This window comes from Lepus europaeus, chromosome 9, assembly GCF_033115175.1.
Source record: "Lepus europaeus isolate LE1 chromosome 9, mLepTim1.pri, whole genome shotgun sequence".
Taxonomy (NCBI): Eukaryota; Metazoa; Chordata; class Mammalia; order Lagomorpha; family Leporidae; genus Lepus; species Lepus europaeus.
Window position 1 is genome coordinate 111,150,617 of NC_084835.1, and position 19,487 is coordinate 111,170,103.

The window sequence follows — 19,487 nt, forward strand, 5'->3', positions numbered from 1 at the left end:
GAAAGTTTGGTGGGCTTCACACTGTCAAAAATATAAAAACTGCAGCACTTAAAAAATTTTGCTTGCAGAACAATTGGTTTTCAAGAGGATAAACAGAGCTTTGCTAGTTAGATTTCACCCAAAGTCTTTGATGGTTAGTAATATATAGACTGAAGAAATCAAGTGTCAGGGTTTAGGAAGTAGAACCAAGCTGATTTCATTGAAATCAACTCATTTCCTGAGAAGCCTTTTCCAAAGGATCACTACCAACACAAATTTCAAAATAAACGAAGAACTAGGTCTTCAAATTACTATATTTGAAAGCATTAAATTAAGAGAAAACACGCTTCTTCAATCATATTGCTTTCAATAACTAATTTTTGTGAGCACAAGACTATTTCTAACAAGTTTTCCTCATTAAGTTCCTGTTCCTGTGTTTTACAGGATTCATAATAAATTAAAATTTAGCGCATTATCACATTCACTGAGATTTGTTGGGGATGGGTGTTGAAACGGTGCTGGTTTGGTTGTTCTGCCAAAACATGGGAAACCGTTGATTTTTTAACTTCTCGGTTTGTTTTTAATTAGTTTTCGGAGGTAAGTCCCAAGGTTGGAACTGTTCCGGAGGGCACACAGCTCAAACAAGCGAAGTTCTCCCTCTCTCCAGCAGAGGCCTAGGCCTCTGGCCAAGGCAGGAGGGTGCATGGGAGTCTGGGGCCCCTCCCCGGGTCCAGCCCCCGGTACTGGGAGTCGGGCTTGCTCAAGTCTGTGCAATCCTACAGCTGTGTCACCTGCCAGAGCCCTGCCCTGGACGAGACGGGCGCGAAGCACCCACGAAGCAGGAACAGCGGCAGCAGCAGGAGCCGCAGGAATCCCCCAGGTACCGGGCTGCGGAGGAGCTCAGGCTTCCGGGGCAGGGAACTCTCCCCTCCCCGGAGCTCAGGGGCGAGCCAGGGCGAGAGGGAGCACGGGGAGACGCAGGGGAGGTAGGAGGGAGCCGGGAGGGAGAGCTGCGGGGCCTCCGGGGGCTCCGTCGCGCAGGTGCAGGAGCCCCCGCCCCCAGAGCGGAGGCCGAGCTCGGGGGCCTGCGACGGGATGGCCACGGCGGGAAGCTGGTTTGCAGCGTAGTTCCTCCGCTCTGCAGTCCCGCGCTGCGCCCCGGCTCTGCGGTTCGCCGGCAGGGGCCGTGGAGGGTTCGATGCTCGCAAACGGAGGGCAGGAACTTCGGGGGAGGTGAGGGTCTGGCGGACTTGGGCGCCACCTGTCCCAAGGAGGCGCTGGGTGGAAGACTCTTCTGGGTCGGAGATCTGGCCAGCAGTCATCTCATGGGTTACCCCTTTCCCTCCTCTCTCATTCCCCACCTTTCTCCCTTTCGATTCTCTCTCTAGAAAAAGAAACAAAAACCAACTTCACCTCCTCCCCTGCCCGTGCTGGCCTGTTGGCAGGAGCCGGAGCATGCACCCGGGTGCCTGCGTCTGTGTTATTGCCTGTGGGTGGCAAATGCTATGCCGCCAACGACAACTGGCTGTAGAAAAGGAATGCAAGTGAGGAAATGGGATGAAGGAAGAGGAGGGAAGGAAAAAACCAGAAAGAGGCGTTAGCAATTAAGAATAATTAAAATGTGAGCTCTATGCCATAGTCTACTTCATTCCTTTGTTGAACAGGATGATGAAACACGCAGACACACACACATTTACCATCCCAAGTTCATGACTGCCTCCCCCCAGTACTAAGCTAGTGTGTTAAGGTAGAATCAAGCCCAGATTTATTTGTGTCTCCATTCATCTCCAGTTTACCTGATTACCTCTTTCTTTAAGTTTCTTTGGTACCTTCTTCTGGTAGACCCTGTTCTGTGAAGTTTGAATATTGCATCCTGGCTTCTAGTTTCTGAAATACCCTCAAGTTCAAGGTGAGCTTGTGTGGGGCTGGGGGTGGCTTGGAGGCAGGCTGAACCCTGCTGTCCAGGGGCCTCCCTCAGCAGTCACACCACCTCCCAGCACCTGCAACCCTGCACACAAACCATGGGGTGGGGGTGGGGATGGGGACTCTATGGTGTGAGGGCAGTGGAGAACTTCAGTGTTTCATTCTATAGTTAATGAGGATAAAGTTGTGCAATCTCTGCCACTATTGTATTTTCTTGTTTGTTTGTTTGTTTGTTTTTGTTTTTGACAGGCAGAGTTAGACAGTGAGAGAGACAGAGAGAAAGGTCTTCCTTTCTGTTGGTTCATCCCCCAAATGGCCGCTACGGCCGGCGCTGCCCTCATCCGAAGCCAGGAGCCAGGTGCTTCCTCCTGGTCTCCCATGCAGGGCCCAAGCACTTGGGCCATCCTCCACTGCCTTCCTGGGCCACAGCAGAGAGCTGGACTGGAAGAGGAGCAACTGAAACAGAATCCGGCGCCCAACCAGGACTAGAACCGGGGGTGCTGGCATCACAGGAGGAGGATTAGCCAAGTGAGCTGTGGTGCCGGCCTTCTTGGTTGATTTTTAAAGACATTTTGTTACAATCTCTAAAGAATTTTCGGTGGTTTGGGCTATGGTTCTATATTTAGTGCATTGCTTTTACAATTAAAAAAAAAATATAACCACACTTGTTGGAATCAGACATTTCCTCTTTTAAAAAAAAACTCTCTCAGGAGGGAGCTTTAAGTGGAGCATTTAATCGTGGAGATGCTCTGGGTGACGTAGCCATTCCTTCCCTTCTTCCAGTCTCAGTCACTCAGTTGCTCTTTTGTCTTGTGCTGCTGAGAAAGCCAGAAGACTGTGCCCTTGCCTTCCTGAGTGGAAGACCATTTCAGAACTGCTGTGCAAGGCACTTTGTAGCCCGGTGGGGAACTAAAAGAAGAAAGATCATAGGACGACCCATACGCTTATAGAAATGCACACCTGCTTGGCAATTTTTATTTCTAGGCTGAGATTTCAGTGTATTTTGTTTTGCTCCTTTGCTGATTTTCCAAACTGGAACACATTTTTCTTGTTTAAAATCTTTGCGCTAAAAATATATAAACATGTAAAAATGTGATAACATAATAGAAAAAATAGCTTATAGGGCATAGGATTATGGATGATGATTTGTCCTTTTCAAAAAAAGAGATTTATGCATTTATGTATTTGAAATGCAGAGAGACAGAGACAGAGACAGAGAGTTGAGCATGGCAGAGAGAAAAGACATAATAACTTGCCAGAATTACAGTAATTGGTGGTAAGCTGTAATAAGTTTTTACTACTAGGAACCAGGTGCCTGCCTAAGTTAGGCTCCTGCCTCTCTCAGAGCCTGAGTGTTAGGGACCCTATCTTCCTTGTTGGTTACATTTCAAAAAGATGGCTTGGCCTTGAGAAAAGCAGTCCCAGTCCGGGGTATAAAATTTTCATGAGGCTTTTAACAAGATTTATATCTCAAAGGGAAGAGGACTTAATTAACAAAGTGTTCTAAAGTAAATGGCTTTAGGAAAAGAGAAAGCAGGGACCTGAGGCAGGAAGGAACTTGTTTAATTTGCTTATTTAGTCAAGTTTAGCTTGAATAATATTCAGTCAAGCTGAGAGGAACCTTAAGACCAACACAGCTTTGGCCTTTATTTATTTATTTTTTTTTGATGGAAAATTATATATGTTTTTGGAATCACCCTAATTCAGAGTAAACATTCTGCCTTCCCGGTAATCCATATTTTAAGTCACATAATCTCAAACACTCCAAATTTCATGAAATCTGTTCAACCATTTTTGTTATGATGACAGAAATACAGCTTTTATTTACTATAAGTGGTCCATAGTTCTTTATAAGTTGGTTAGAGACACCAAACTGAAAGAAGTAGCATAATAATTAAAAATTCAGATGAGGGGGAGGGAAAGAGGGAAAAAGAGAATATCATCCTATTCTTTTTTAAAAAAATTTTTAAAGATGCATTTGAAAGAATGAGAGAGAGAAAGAGAGAAGGAGGGGAGAGAGAGAGAGAGAGAATGAGAATGAATCTTCCATCTGCTGGTTCACTCCCCAAATGGCCTCAACAGCTGGGGCTGGGCCAGGCCGAAGCCAGGAGCAAGGAGCTTCTTCTGGGTCTCCCACGTGGGTGCAGGGGCCCAAGGACCTGGGCCATCCTCCATTTCTTTCCTAGGCACATTAGCAGAGAGCTGGATCTCAAGTGGAGCAACTGGGACTCCAACTGGCACCCAGATGCGTTGCAGATGGCAGCTTAGACTGCTAAGCCACTGCATTGGCCCCCATCACATTTTTGGAACTGTGTTTTCTAACTATATTGGATCTATTAAAAGCTAATGAAAAACTAAAAAAATAAAAATCTTAAAGAAATCTCATTCACAATAGCCATCCCCCATCCCCTGTCCCCAGATCAAATGCATCTCTTCCTTAAAAAAAAAAAAAAATGGATTCAGACTTTGGGATTGGTGAGTATCTGAGTGTTTTGGCTGAGCTGCTAAACTTTGTGCAGTCTCCTCACCCCTAATATGGGGCAACACTGTGATGAGCTCACATGGAGGTGATGGTGGTCAACGAGGTGACGCATGCAAAATGCTGACAGCAGTGCCTGGGACTGAGAGCAGCTCCTGGCACCAAGGCCCTGTTGTCCTGTTGTCCGTCGTTATGCTGGTGGGCAGAGGGGCAAGTAAGCAGGCCCAAGGGTACCTGAGTCCTTGTTGTGAAAAAGGATACCACGTGGGCTGGAGTTGGACACTTTGTGAATAAATCATAGTATGGTGCTGGTGTTGTGTAAAATGTGTCTACTCCCCAGACATTTAGGGACTGAAAACAGCACAGATGCATTTTATTGTAGACCTGGAGGTCCTGAATGCAAAATGAAAGAGCACAGCCCCTTTTTTCCCATTGTTCTCCAGAAAACCCACTGGCTTCTTCCAGCTTAGAGAGGCAACCACATTCCTTGGACAGCAGCCCAGCATCACTCTGACCTCTGCTTCTTCCATAGTCACTTCTCTTTCTGACTCTGACACCTCTGCTTCTCTCCTATAAAGACCCTTGTGATTTCCTTGAGTCCTGCTGAGATAATGCAGTCCCAGTTTTCGAGGGTTGGGAGTGGGTGTTGTTGGGGGTGAGTTATCCTGCCTACCACTCCTAGTATCCACCAACAGGGCAGTAATGACTGAGACTACATGAGGGCTGGCATGACCTGCTCTTGTGTTGTGTCTTTGACCCAGACCTTCCCGATGGACGAACTCAGTGAAGGAAATGACAGTTTTGCCATCAAGTTATTAAAGATGTTGGGGGAAGCAGAAAAGTCACAAAATGTGTTCTTCTCCCCCCTGAGCATCAGCTCTTCCCTAGTCATGGTCTACCTAGGGGCAAGAGGAGACACTGCAGCTCAGATGTCACAGGTGAGCATCCCTGCCACTCAGGAAGAACTGACATGATTCTCCATTGCTTCCGTGGAATTGGTCTTCTGTTTCCATGGTGGCTGCTGAAAGTCTGTGCAGAAGGTAGATGGGAGGAGGGGATGCGGGTGGAAAAGTGAAGTGTGTAGGACAGGTCATCTCTGATGTGTATGGGAGAAATCAAGTCAAAGCTGTTTTCTTTGGATGAAATCATCTGCATATTCTGGCAAAACTGCATGTTTGATAAATGTGGTAAACTTCAATTCTGCCCCACAAAGAGGCAACAATTTCAACCTTGTTATATTTTAAAATCTTGCTTATATTACATTTTAAATTGAAACACAGTTGTGTTAAATTGGTTATTTTATTTTTGGTATGTGAGTATTCATATGTAGAAAAATGCAACATAATTGTGGACTTTAATCTGCTGGAGTGATTTTGAGGGAATGTATAATCTGACTGATAGAAATGGTGATCGGTAGCCTTGGTTATGCAGTGGTAGTAATTTATGCATGTGGTGAAAGTGTCCTTGAAAATTGTCGTGGACATCGTCTTGCCACTAATGTGAGTGTGTGTTCTGTATGGATGATTTCCTGCAGCACATCCAGGACCCCAGACCTCAGCTTAAACTCCCCAGTGATAGTTTCAACTCTCTGGATGAAGGAGGCTTTGGGTGGGGCTGGCTGAGAGACACAGGAAAAACAGCAATTTTTACTTTTACCTGACTTGTAAAATCATGGTCTGATCTGGAGAACTTCTGAAAAATTGCTAATGGACGTTTTCATTTTCACTTCTGCTCTATATTGTATTTCCTGAGTCACATTAGATTCATCTCAGCTAATTTTTTTAAATGTTCTGCCTCTCTTCTGAGTTGTTGTATATAGTACTGACCCATCTTCCTAACGTGGGTAAATCTAAGAGACCAGTGGTTCTTAGCCAGAGGCACTTGGCAAGGTCTGGGGTTTCAGTTCTTACAACTGAGGAGTGAGACTGACATCCAGTGGGCAGACAGAAGTGTGTCAAAACATCCCACAATACATTGGGCAGCCCCACCACAAAGAATTATCCTGCCCCAAATGTCAATATCACTGAGATTGAGAAACTTTGTGCTAGACAATTAAATCAAAATCCTTTTCAGATAGGTGCAGAGACTGGTTTTGGAGATAGGTCTTTGGGGGACTGTAATGTCAATGCTATAATGGGCGCTGTTTTCTATGACCAGGTCCTTTGTGTGAACAAAGATGGAGATGTCCACCGAGGTTTCCAGTCACTTCTCACCAAAATTAATAAAACTGGCGCTCAGTACTTGCTCAGAATTGCCAACAGACTCTTTGGAGAAGAAACATGTGACTTCCTTTCAGTAAGCAGTACTCACACACTGAAAAAGAAACTGAAAATAAGATAGAAACTCTAGAAGAGCTAAGAATGAAGTGTACCCACTGCCTTAAAATGTGCTCAGAATTACATTAATGAGAATATAATTTTGAGTTATGTGATTATTCTGAACTATGTTCTTTTAGATTTGCTTCTGCTACATTCTTGCCAGATGTTGGTGTGTCATCCTCCTGTGCCCAGACCTGTTCTTCCCCTGATTTCTTTTCTCCAGGTGACTACTTCATTCCACATGCTGTCCAGAGTTCCTCCACTGGCCTGTCTCTGCCTGCAGGGCTGTTTTCTGTCAAGATGTCCCCCTTTTTTTTTTTACAGGCAGAGTGGACAGTGAGAGGGAGAGACAGAGAGAAAGGTCTTCCTTTTCCGTTGGTTCACCCCCCAATGGCTGCTGTGGCCGGCGTGCTGTGCTGACCCGAAGCCAGGAGCCAGGTGCTTCCTCCTGGTCTCCCATGTGGGTGCAGGGCCCAAGCACTTGGGCCATCCTCCACTGCCTTCCCGGGCCACAGCAGAGAGCTGGCCTGGAAGAGGGGCAACCGGGACAGAATCCAGCGCCCCAACCGGGACTAGAACCCAGTGTGCTGGCACCGCAGGTGGAGGATTAGCCTATTGAGCCACAGCGCCTGCCTCAAGGTCTCTTAAATTTGGTCTCTCTTCTGAATCATTACTAGCATTGCTCGAGTTATAGTCTCACCTCATTTTCCACATTATCATTATTGTTTTGAATCATTCTATCCAAGTCCAAACTGGTCCTTCCCATTGCTCATAAATCCACACTACTGATAAAAATATATTCTTTGAAAAATCATTTATTTATCTACTTGAGAGGGAGAAGGTAGACATATATATATATATTCACATAGAGAGAAAAAGGGAGAGAGAGAGAGATCCATCAACCAATTCATTCCTCAAATGCCTGCAATCAGAATGATTGGACCAATACCAGAGCCAGTAGCTGAGAAAACATTCCAGACCTACATGGGTGGCAAGAACTCAATTACTTGACCCATCCCAGCTGTCACCTAGGATCTGCACTGACAGGAAGCGAAAGTGAGGACTCAGAACCAGAAATTGAACCTAGGTGTTCCCATGTGGGACACAAGTATGTTAAGCATACCTATGGTGTAGCTGGTGAGGCTGCCACCTGCAGTGTTGGCATTCCATATGGGCGCCATTTTGAGTCCCGGCTGTTCCACTTCAGATCCAGTTCTCTGCTGTGGCCTAGGAATGCAGTGGAGGATGGCCCAAGTTCTTGGGCCCCTGCACCCATGTGGGAGACCTGGAAGAAGCTTCTGGCTCCTGGCTTCAGATCAACGCAGCTCTGGCCATTGTGGCCAATTGGGGAATGAACCAGTGGATGGAGGACCTCTCTCTCTCTCTTTCTCTCTCTGCCTCTCCTTCTCTCTCTGTGTAATGCTGACTTTCAAATAGATAAAAAATATCTTTTTTATAAAACTTTTTTTTGACAGGCAGAGTGGACAGTGAGAGAGAGAGAGAGACAGAGAGAAATGTCTTCCTTTTCTGTTGGTTCACCCCTCAATGGCCGCTTTTGCCGGCGTGCTGTGGCCCGCACACCACGCTGATCCGAAGTCAGGAGCCAGGTGTTTCTCCTGGTCTCCCATGCGGGTGCAGGGCCCAAGCACTTGGGCCATCCTCCACTGCACTCTGGGGCCACAGCAGAGAGCTGGACTGGAAGAGGAGCAACCGGGATAGAATCCGGCGTCCCGACCGACCGGGACTAGAACTCAGTGTGCCAGCGCCGCAGGCAAAGGATTAGCCTATTGAGCCCCTGCACCGGCCTAAATAAATCTTTAAAGGAAAAAAAAAAAGCATCAGGCTGAATGTCTGCTCCCCGGAATAGTCCTTTAAAGTTGAAAAATCTATTCATAAAGCTTAGATTTCAGGGGCTGGCACTGTGGTGTAGTGGGAAAGCCACCGCCTAAGGCATTGGCATCCCACATGGGTGCTGGTTTGAGTCCTTGTTGCTACACTTATGATCTAGATCCCTGCTTATGTGCCTAGAAAGGCAGTGGAGGATGGCTCAAGTGCTTTGGCCTCTGCACCGACATGGGGAACCTGGAAGAAGCTCTTAGCTCCCTGCTTTAGTTCAGCCCAGTTCTAGAGGTTGTGGCCTTTTGGGGAGTGAACTGATGGATAGACGCTCTCTCCCTTTCTCACTGTGGCTCCCTCCCTCTCTTTCTCTCTCTCTCTCTCTCTTTCTTTCTCTCTCTCTTTCTCTGACTCTGCCTTTAAAAAAAACCCTTAGATTTAAACCCAGGTATTTCCTATTTACTTCATCACTTCATCACACAGATTCAGGGTTCCCCTGTTTGCTCAAGGACTGACATAACACAGTAAAGTCCAAAAATTATGCTGGATAATATGCAGGATGATATTCTCTTGAGATTATTCAGGTGATAAGACAAACTTGGCCATTGGTTGGGGTTCAAAGGATTTCTGAAAACTCAAATGTATCCCTGTGTTGGATGCTGTTGGCTGATCCCCATGGAAGTTGTCTTCTTTGAGACCACTTCTCACTGGAACTGATTCAAAACCCAGGAATCTCCTGATGAATCAACATTTGTTTTTTGAACACCAGCCTAGTCTTTGAATATTGTAAATTTGGAGCAAAAGAAACCAACATCCACTTTTCTCAGTTGCTTTGGATTCTCCTTCCCTCTTCATCATCTTTCTTCAGTAGAAGTTAAAATATTTGACAATAGAGAATGGACAGATGATTAGACCCAATGTCTAGGCATATTATATCTAAAACTAAGTGGGATGAGCTTTTGGGGCTTTAATGCACTGGGTATAGGCTTCTCCTGTTATAGTTCCATCTTACATTTCAAGACTCATCTCCTATTACTGCATATTCCCTGACCCCTTCCCTGGTGCACACAAACATGTAGAAGCACACATATACACACATGCCCACACATATATTCACATGTACATATGTAGTATGCTCATACCTGCACACACACACACACACACATAGTTGCATGAAGGCATATTGCATGTGTTCACAAAGGACCTTCCCTGTTTGGTATTCTCCCATCTTGACTCAGATCCAAAGTGCTGTTTCCTTCTTAGTCTTCTGATAGATCTATACAATTTCTTCACAGCCTAGTTCTACCATGGAGCCTCTCAATCATCCAACAGATAAGTGGCTGTTGTTGGTGATACAAAAATGACTAAATGAATGGAAGCAGAAAACCAAACAAAATCAATGCAGAGTGTTTGAAAGGGATGTACCTGGGTTGTTTTGTTTGTGTGTGGTGACAGTCAAGCCATCCTGTAAGTATCTGTGTTTATAGGTTGTCTGTCTTATCTGCTGTGGCAGCTGTCACATCTTCACACTGGTTTCAAGACCCTAGCACAGTCCTAGACACAGAGCAAATAGTCCATATATTTTTGCCAATTTATGAATGCATCTTAAAGTGCAGAATGGCTTGTGCAAGTATTTATGGTTGAAACATGTTCAGAGAAAAAGGTAATTCTTCCAGCTGTGGGGACTTTTGCCAAATAAGACCATGTGTTTTGTGTTTACAGTCCTTTAAGGAATCCTGTCGGAAGTTTTACCAGGCTGAGCTGGAGGAGCTGTCCTTTGCTAAGAACACTGAAGAGTGCAGGAAACACATAAATGACTGGGTGGCAGAAAAGACAGAAGGTACGATATTTTAATGTTGTTGGGATGCAGGGAGAGGATGAAAATAGCTGAGATGGGACTTCCATGGTGTCTCCAGTATGACCAAGTTACCAGAGGCCTGTTTGTGTGTGTTTTCTGGGTTTTTAGGCTAGCTGTACAATTTTGTTACTTCTCTTGAGCTTTTCAGATCACAAAGTAGTGATTTCTGAAAAAGTATTTAACCCCAATATTAGGATCTCAGGTCCCCTTACCTTGAGACCATGTTGGAAAATCCCCTGACCCAAATGCTTACTCTTTGGGGCCCTTTTTGTCTTCTATCTGAGGCAGGATGACATTCAATTAATTTGCAGCTTAGACCTGACAATATTTTGTATTACCACGTTGTTTCTAGTGGTAAGATGAATAGCCCACTAGTTTGATCTATCACCCAATATCTCTTTTTTAACTTGACTATAGCTATATTTGCTGCAGTTTGTGGAGGTACAGGTAACATGGAGCCTGCAGTGGGCCCTCTCCAAACCACACTGAACATCACAGAAATATTTCTGCCAGTTCTTGATTTCATTATAGAGAAAAAGAAGGTATGCTTTTAAGACCCCAAAATATCTAACAGGAAATATTAATTCTTCTAAAATGTAAAGGAATTAATTTACTGAATTAGAGTTCAGTATTTTATCCATTCAATCTTTATGGAGCATTCATTGTGTGCCAAGTAGCATCAATGTCCATAATCATACTGTAGACCAATAAAATAATTACCAATGGAAGGGAAGAGTACACATTTGTAGATTGTCCAGTGGGCTCTTACTTTCCAGTTGACTAAGCAGTGCTCAGTCACCTAGCAATTTCTCCACACCTTGCCCTCCTGCACTACACTACCTGTGACTACTCACACCCTTCCTTCTCTTAGGTTGACCACTGACATATTTTCCTCAGAAAGTAGAGCTAGAGAAGACCTTGGGGATCTCTCCATTCCCTCTCTCATTGGACACTCAACTTAGCCCCCCTCCCCCCATCCAATCCCTTTAATTGCAAAGTCTGAGTCACTCCTCTCAGGTAGCCTGTTTTTTCCCCACTTATAGGTCTGTATCCTCCACCCTTCGGAAATCTCTCTTTGTCTGAGTGAGACTTGAAGGTTGGCATAGAACAGTGTTTCAACCAGATGGTTTTGTTCTCAAGTAATCTTTGATTATGGCTGGAGACATTTTTGGTTACCACAAGTAGGGGAGGTACTGCTGGCTAACCATCCTACAATGGCAGCCCCAATGCCAAAGACTCATCCAGGCTAGTATGCCAACAGAGGCATGGTTGAGATATTACAATGCCAGAGTTGAGAGTTCCAGAGTCAGAATCAAGACTCCTGGGTTATTTTCTCAGTTCAGCCACTTACGATCTATGTGAACCTGGGGAAAAGCCTGCACATTTCTACATCTTGAATTTTACATCTATAATCTGATGCCAAAAACATAGTTGCCCTATCAACTTTAAGATTGTTGTCAGGGCAAACAATACACTGTGTGTGAGCACACAAATAAATACCACTGCTGTGATTCATTAGACTGACACAAAGGTGATTACAACCTGGTTCTTGGCCAAGACTATGTTTTATATGTCAGGGATATTTTTGTAAAAGGATGCTTATTTCTCTCCAAATTAAACTTCCTTCATATTCTTTACAGGTAAGATTTCAGAGGTACTGGGTGCTGGGACAGTTGGTCCACTGACTAAGCTGGTCCTCGTCAATGCTGTCTATTTCAAAGGAAAGTGGAATGAGCAATTTGACAGGAAGCACACAAGAGGAATGCTATTTAAAACTAGCAAGGTGGGGAAACAGTTGACAGTCTTCTGTTAAAAACTATTTTCTCAAGAGAGATGATAAATAGAAAAACTGGAAAAATGATAAATAGAAAACATAATTTGTTCACACTTTCTTTATTCTTAATTTTATTTATGAACCAATTTAATTCCCCTCTGTATATTTTATATGGGGGGAAGAGAGAAACTAAAATATTTTTTCTGTTGTTATTTTTGCTTTTCTGTTCTTGTTCACATTCATCTTCTATCTCTGGTTATATGATTTGGAGGAAAATTTCTAGGAAGCCTTAGAATTATGTCACGTTTTGCTATTACTGTCTGCATTTACTGAGACATTTTTCTGTATTTGTTGCCTTAGAATTCAAGGCCAGACACTTCTGGACTAATTAAAGAAGTGTCAGCAGATGTTAAGGCTAAAGCACCTTTTTTCAGTCTCTTGAGTAAGAGAATGGCTGGGTTCAATAGTTTCCAGCTTGGAATTTGACCTCCATCAACTTAATAATAGCATGTGGCACAAAGATTAGAAAGCTAAAAATACATTGCATGCAAGCTTTAAAAATTTCTGATCTTGCGCATCTTGTTAAGGCCCTTTCCCCAATAAAACCGATGCAATGAAACCAATTATATAATTGGGAAATTTTTTCAAAATAATAGTATAACTCACTTTGACTTATACATCTTTTTTTTTTTTGGACAGGCAGAGTGCACAGTGAGAGAGAGAGAGAGAGAGAGAAAGGTCTTCCTTTGCTGTTGGTTCACCCTCCAATGGCCGCTGCGGCCGGTGCATCGTGCTGATCCAAAGGCAGGAGCCAGGTGCTTCTCCTGGTCTCCCATGGGGTGCAGGGCCCAAGCACTTGGGCCATCCTCCACTGCACCCCCTCCGGGCCATAGCAGAGAGCTGGCCTGGAAGAGGGGCAACCGGGACAGAATCCGGCACCCCGACCAGGACTAGAACGTGGTGTGCTGGCGCCGCTAGGTGGAGGATTAGCCTATTGAGCCACAGCGCTGGCCTTACACATCTTTTATAACCACGTTTCTCAGCCTGAAGACCTGAATATTACTTAACACGACTTCTAGCTTGGATAAATATAATTTCATGTCTGTCTATATTTGTGAAAATATCCTCTCTCACCTGGTAATGCTGGCTTTTCTTTAACAACAGCATGTTCTACTCAATACTAAGATGTACTAGTGCCGATTTTACTTCTGTAAGCATAAATGCACTGAAGTGATTTGACCTATCTTATCTTTAGTAAGTTGTTTTCATTTTTCCATAATCAGATTTTAACTTCATGTTTTATTAGGAGGAAAAGACAGTGCAGATGATGTTTAGGAGTGCGAAGTTTAAAATAAGGTATATAGAGGAAGTGCATACCCAGGTCCTGGAGCTGCCCTACGCAAATGAAGAGCTGAGCATGATCATCCTGCTGCCTGATGACAACACTGACCTCACTGTGGTGAGCCTTGGGCATTGAATTTGTGTGTCTAGAATTCCAGATGAGCTCATTTTTTAAAGTTCTTCTACAAGGTGGTATTTGAGGAGTTTCTAATTTCAGGTTATTATAAGTAGAGCTAGATGAACACCATTGCATATCTTCTGGTGAACATGTGTATGCATTTCTGTTGACAATGTATCTAACAGTAGACAAGTATTTTTTTAAAGATTTTATTTATTTATTTGAGAGGTAGAGTTACAGACAGAGAGCAGGAGAACAGAGAGGGGTCTTAAATCGGCTGGTTGACTCCCCAAATAGCTACAGCAGCTGAAGCTGGGCAGATTCGAAGCCTGGAGCCAGGAGCTTTCTCTGGATCTCCCATACAGGTGCTGGGGCCCAAGCACTTGGGCCATCTTCCACTGCTTCTCCAGGCTATCAGTAGGAAGCTGGATTGGACATGGAGAAGCCAGGACTCCAGCAGGAACCAATATGGAATGCCACACCACAGGCAGAGGCTTAGCCTAAGCCACAGCACCGGCTCAAAGTAGACAAGTTTTTTTTTTTTTTTTTTTTTGGACAGGTGGTTAGACAGTGAGAGAGAGAGAGAGACAGAGAGAAAGGTCTTCCTTTTTCCATTGGTTGACTCCCCAAATGGCTGCCATGGCCAGCGTGTAGCACTGATCCGAAGCCAGGAGCCAGGTGCTTCCTCCTGGTCTCCCATGTGGGTGCAGGGCCCAAGCACTTGGGCCATCCTTCACTGCCTTCCCGGGTCACAGCAGAGAGCTGGACTGGAAGAGGAGCAACTGGGATAGAATCCGGTGTCCTGACTGGGACTAGAACCCGGGGTGCCAGTGCCGCAGGCGGAAGATTAGCCTAGAGAGCCATGGTGCCAGAAGACAAGTTTTGATGAAGCTAAAAGGAGTTCCAAAAGTAAAAGGAGACATTATTTTATTTGAAAGGGAGGGGCCAGATGAGGGTCCAATAACTATTGGAAGTTCTAGAAATTCTGGAAGAAGGGTGGGAATTGATCTTGGCAGTGTTTCTAAGCATTACTGTGCAGATGAACCTCATGAGGATCTTGTTAAAATTCAAATTTTGATTCAGCAGTGTGTGGCCTGAGATTTTGTGTTTTTAACATGATTCTGGCTGAGGAAGGTGCTATTGCTACATGAACTTCACTTTGAACTGTTCATGAACTCTCTACCTTGCCAGGAGAAGAGAGGTCATTTCCCAGGAAACGAAAAGAACAGAGTCTAGGGAAGGAGACAGTAAACTTGTAAATGCAGGAGGTGCAAGGCCAACAGTGTGCTGGTAAAGCAGCCTTTGGGAGGTGGGAAAAGCCCTCATTTATAAATTTTGCTGCTTCTCATAGTGTTAATATTCCCACCTTGGCTGCCATTGAGCCATCAAGAATCTAACAATTCACATGACCTAGCTCCAGCATGGCAATGCACAGGGCCTTAAGAGTGAATTGTTTGATTTCGTTGATTTCTCTAAGAAACCATAAAGCTATCAGCATTAAGTCAAGGATGAGACCTGTCTTGACCATTCACAAACAAATTTAGGAGTATTTAGGAATCCAGCCAAATCTCAAACACTGTCACTGAAGAGGAGCAGTCACTGCACTCAAGCTGGTAAAAGGAAGGGGACATACAAGCGCAAGACCCCTTTTTCTCCTTTGTTTCTTCTTATGGATAGATAGAATGAATGACAAGTGTTGGAGGATTTGAAGGCACTCCAGGAAAGACAGAAGGCAATCAAGGATGCCATACAAAATCATTATGTTGATTTTCCAATGTCTGCTCTCCCTTCATTGCCAGCTGATAACCCAATTTCCCCATCTTTCATCCTGAAAGAGTCTTCCCCTTATTCAATCCTGAGTAGCCCTCTGATTGGGTGAAGATCATATTTCTTAACCATGCTCTCTAGTTTTGTTTTGTTAAACAATCTCTCTAATTCACAGTAACGTGTATTGCATGAATAAACACATAATCAACTGGTTAGACTAACTAATTTTTTCACATTTGAAATGATTTTGGTGCAAACTGCTTCTATTGAAAGTTTATGCTTAGGTATTTTCTAGCTCTTTTACTCTTGTATCCACAAAATAAGAAAAGATGAGAATTTGGGGGAAATCTTGGTAATTTTTATAAGAAGAAAAATATCTATAGAGTGTCTTGTACCAGAACTCATCACCTTGCTGCATGGGGTTTGGAGAAAGGTTATAAGTGAGTGGGTACCAGGATATTATCATCTATATTTTTAAAGATTGGACTCTTTGTCATTCCAGGTGGAAAAAGCACTTACATATGAGACATTTAGAGCTTGGACTGATCCAGAAAAGATGACAAAGAGTAAAGTTGAAGTATTCCTTCCCAAACTAAAGCTGGAGGAGAGTTATGACTTGGAATCCTTTCTTCAACATTTAGGAATGACTGATGCCTTTGAGGAAACCAAGGCTGACTTCTCTGGAATGTCAACTAGGAAGAATGTACCGTTGTCCAAAATTTCCCACAAGTGTTTTGTGGAGGTCAATGAGGAAGGCACAGAGGTGGCTGCGGCCACTGCTGTGGTCAGGAATACTCGGTGCAGCAGAATGGAACTGAGATTTTGTGCAAACCATCCTTTCCTTTTCTTCATTAGGCACAATGAAACCAACAGCCTCTTGCTTTGTGGCAGGTTCTGCTCTCCATAAAGTGGTTTGGATGCTGTACTTGCCTAATCCAGTCTTAATTAAAAATTCCTTATGACAAAATTGATGGTGTGGCTTTAACGCTAAAATAAAGGGTGTGCACCTTGGTACTTTTGTGAATGTCTTTGCTGTAGGCTCCAAAACTACTCAGAACAAACATGGCTTCAGATGTATGAAGTCTGGTGCTGAGACAGCAATGCTTCTTTTGAGGTATTTGTGATTCTTATCATTGTCTCCATTTTCAACAAAATTCTGTTCCCCTGCTTGTGGGCATCTTTGGGAGCATCTCAAGGATCCACAAACTAGTCCTTGACATGCTCTTCCAACCTATGATGACCTCCAAGATTTGCCCGTCTGCTAGGCTCACCCAGCCCCAATAAACACAAAGCCAGGGGTGAATACTATAAACACTGTATTCACCCACTGTCTCACAGACAGCTGAGAGAGTGTCTCTGCCTCCATACTACCAAAGATAAGGTCCTGCATATCCCTGTCTAGTACAGTTCCTCATGAAAATAGCTTCTTTAGTTTATCCCATATGCCCCAAGGCTCAACAATGAGGTTCAGGATTGGGCTAGCACATCTCTGAGATGTGCCAAGTCATTATCTTCATTCTTCTTCCCTCTGAAACACGCTCCACCCCACAAATGTTCACATCAAACAATTATTGGAAGCAATGACCCCTCTAGTTAATTAAATTTGTATATGCTCAGACATGAGTCAAGCACACCTCTCACTTAAGAAAGGATCTGCCTACTTTTTATTTTCTAACTAAACAAATAATTTGTATTGTGGTAGCAATTTGAAAACCATAGAAAAGTTTAAGTTAAAAAATAAGAAGCAACAATTTCACCACCCAACAATGATCACTATTAATGGTAATTTCCATCTTTCCTCATTCTGTGTATGAAATATAGATTTATAAGTATTATAACACAAGTTAATCATATACTTCTCTAGCTTATTTCCACTTTTCCTTACTATAAGCCTTTCTCAAGATAATTCTTTTTCTAGGTTATGAATTTGCATAGTTTTCTACTATATGACTGTCATTTTCTTATGGAATCTACTTAGACAACTTAAATAACTGAAATTGTTTATATTATATACCACACTGTTATGACTATGCAAAGAATTTGCTCGAATTTTTAATATTTATTAAGAAATAATGTTAGAATGTTACTGTCAACTTAAAAGTTGGGCATATTTTGGGTTTTCCAAATTGATCTCCAAGGAGTTAATTTGCACACCCACTTATGTTACCATTTACACTTACACTAACTTATTTTGACTTTTTTTATGAGTTAGAGTGAATAGTGGTTACAGCTGACCCATTTTTGGTACACAATTAATAATTACATGAATCATGCATATTAGAGTTCTTACTTAAAATTCACAAAGCTAGAATATATTCTTAGTTAGGTTACACTCACTTCAAGGGCAACATATTTCCAAACCAGATTTGGCCAAAAAATTAATTCATAGAACTGGAACGTGTGTATCTGTGTATTTTGATCTTGCCTCCATTTTGACTTGTTTTTAGAGATTTATTTTATTTGAAAGGCAGAATTGGGGGTGGGGAGAGTTCCATTTTCTGGATTACTCCCCAAATGGCCCCAATGGCCAGAGGTGGGCCAGACCTAAGCCAGGAACCAGGAGCTGCTTCTGGGTCTCTCACATGGGTGCAGGGGCCCAAGCTGTTGGGTCATTTTCTGCTGTTTTCCCAGGTACATTAGCAGGGAGCTGTGTTGAAAGTAGAGCAGTAGGGACTCAAACTGGTGCCCAAATTGGATGCTGGCACTGCAGACTGTAGCTTAATCTGCTATGCCACAGCACTGGCCCCTGCTTCCAATCTTTTAAAAGCACATTTTTGCTGAGATATAACTGCATAAATTTTACATACTTAGTATGTACAATTTGATGAGTTCTGATACATTAATGCATATATGAACAAATTATCACCACTTTCAAGATAGTGAGCTTTTATCTATCATATCTCAAAGTTTCCTCTTGCATGTCTCCTGCCCTCTGTACCACCCCAATCATCTATACTCACTCCTTAGGCAACCACTGATTTACTTTCTGTCACTATAAGTTGAACTGCATTTTCTAGAATTTTATCCCATTTTTGGTATGGCTACTATAATTCAGTACAATCATTTTGAGATTCATATTGTATTTGTCAATAACTCATTGATTTATTGAATGGATATAGATATATCATATTTTGTTTACAATTTAACTTGATGAAAATTTAGATAGTTACATATTTGGCTCTTGCAAATAAAGTTGTTATGAATATTCAAGTATATGTTTTTGTATGGACATATTCTTTCATTTCTTTTGGGTAGATATATAAGAGTGGGAACAGCTAGGTCATATAGTAGATGTGTATTTACCTTTTGAAGAAAGAGTGGAATTGTTTTCCAAAGTGGCTCAATCATTTAACATGCACTGTACATCATCTGAAATTTCCTGTTCAGTGTCCTCACCAATACCTGGTACTGTCAATGCTGTTAACTTTAGGCTTTAGTGGCGGCTCACTGTGATTTTAGTTTGCATTTCCCTAATGAGTAATTATGTTAAAATTTTTTTGTGGGGGCATTTTCCATACATATATGAGGGATCTTTCTTGTAAATATGTATATATGTTATGAAACCATCATATATGTATGTCAAAATACACTTATTTTAATGCCATTTCCCACAGACTTTCTAAAATACACTTGTATGTTCTGTTGTGAAATGTCTTTTTAAATTTATGCCCATATTTTATAGTTTTTGTTTTCTTACTGCATTTATATTTTTAAAAATTTGAGGAGAGAGAGAGAGAGAGAGAGAGAGAGGGAGAGGGAGAGGGAGTGGGAGAGGGAGAGGGAGAGGGAGAGGGAGAGGGAAAGAGACAGAGAGAGAAACACACTTGCACCAGTTTGTACTTGCTGGTGTACTCACCAAGTGGCAACAATGGCTGTGTCTGGAGCTGGGAACCCAATCCAGGTCTCCTATAGGGGTGGCAAGGACCCAATTGCTTGAGTCACCATCTGCTACCTCTCAAGGTGCACATTAACAGGAATCTGGAGCACAGCCATAGCTAGGAATCAAATCCTAACATTCTGATATGGGAGGCAGGCCTCCCATTGCTGTCTGAGCCATTGGGCCAAATGTCTGTCCTCTCCCCTTATTGTGATTT

The 19,487-nt window shown here is 43.0% G+C and overlaps 1 protein-coding gene across 5 annotated transcripts; it reads left to right on the forward strand.

Moving 5' to 3' along the window:
* Window positions 1-641: 641 nt before the first annotated feature.
* On the forward strand, window positions 642-18,925 carry SERPINB8 (serpin family B member 8). Of its 5 annotated transcripts, none has more exons than XM_062201779.1 (8): window positions 642-859; window positions 1,368-1,523; window positions 5,143-5,319; window positions 6,539-6,676; window positions 10,258-10,375; window positions 12,115-12,176; window positions 13,474-13,626; window positions 15,896-18,925. In XM_062201779.1, exons 1-8 carry the CDS (start codon window positions 683-685, stop codon window positions 16,298-16,300), a joined length of 1,386 nt encoding a protein of 461 aa, XP_062057763.1. In that variant the 5' UTR covers window positions 642-682; the 3' UTR covers window positions 16,301-18,925. The 5 variants fall into 5 exon arrangements, with proteins under 5 accessions (XP_062057763.1, XP_062057762.1, XP_062057764.1 ...); XM_062201778.1 differs by having other exon boundaries at window positions 647-859; window positions 12,034-12,176; window positions 15,896-18,923; XM_062201780.1 differs by lacking the exon at window positions 1,368-1,523 and having other exon boundaries at window positions 648-859; window positions 12,034-12,176; window positions 15,896-18,923.
* The last annotated feature ends 562 nt before the right edge of the window (window positions 18,926-19,487 follow it).

Coding starts and splice junctions, on each gene's coding strand:
- SERPINB8 (XM_062201778.1), top strand. CDS start 683: ATGGGAGTCTGGGGCCCCTCCCCGGGTCCAGCCCCCGGTACTGGGAGT. Junction 1,524..5,142: donor GCTGTAGAAAAGGAATGCAA/GTGAGGAAATGG, acceptor TCTTTGACCCAG/ACCTTCCCGATGGACGAACT. Junction 6,677..10,257: donor AAACATGTGACTTCCTTTCA/GTAAGCAGTACT, acceptor TTGTGTTTACAG/TCCTTTAAGGAATCCTGTCG.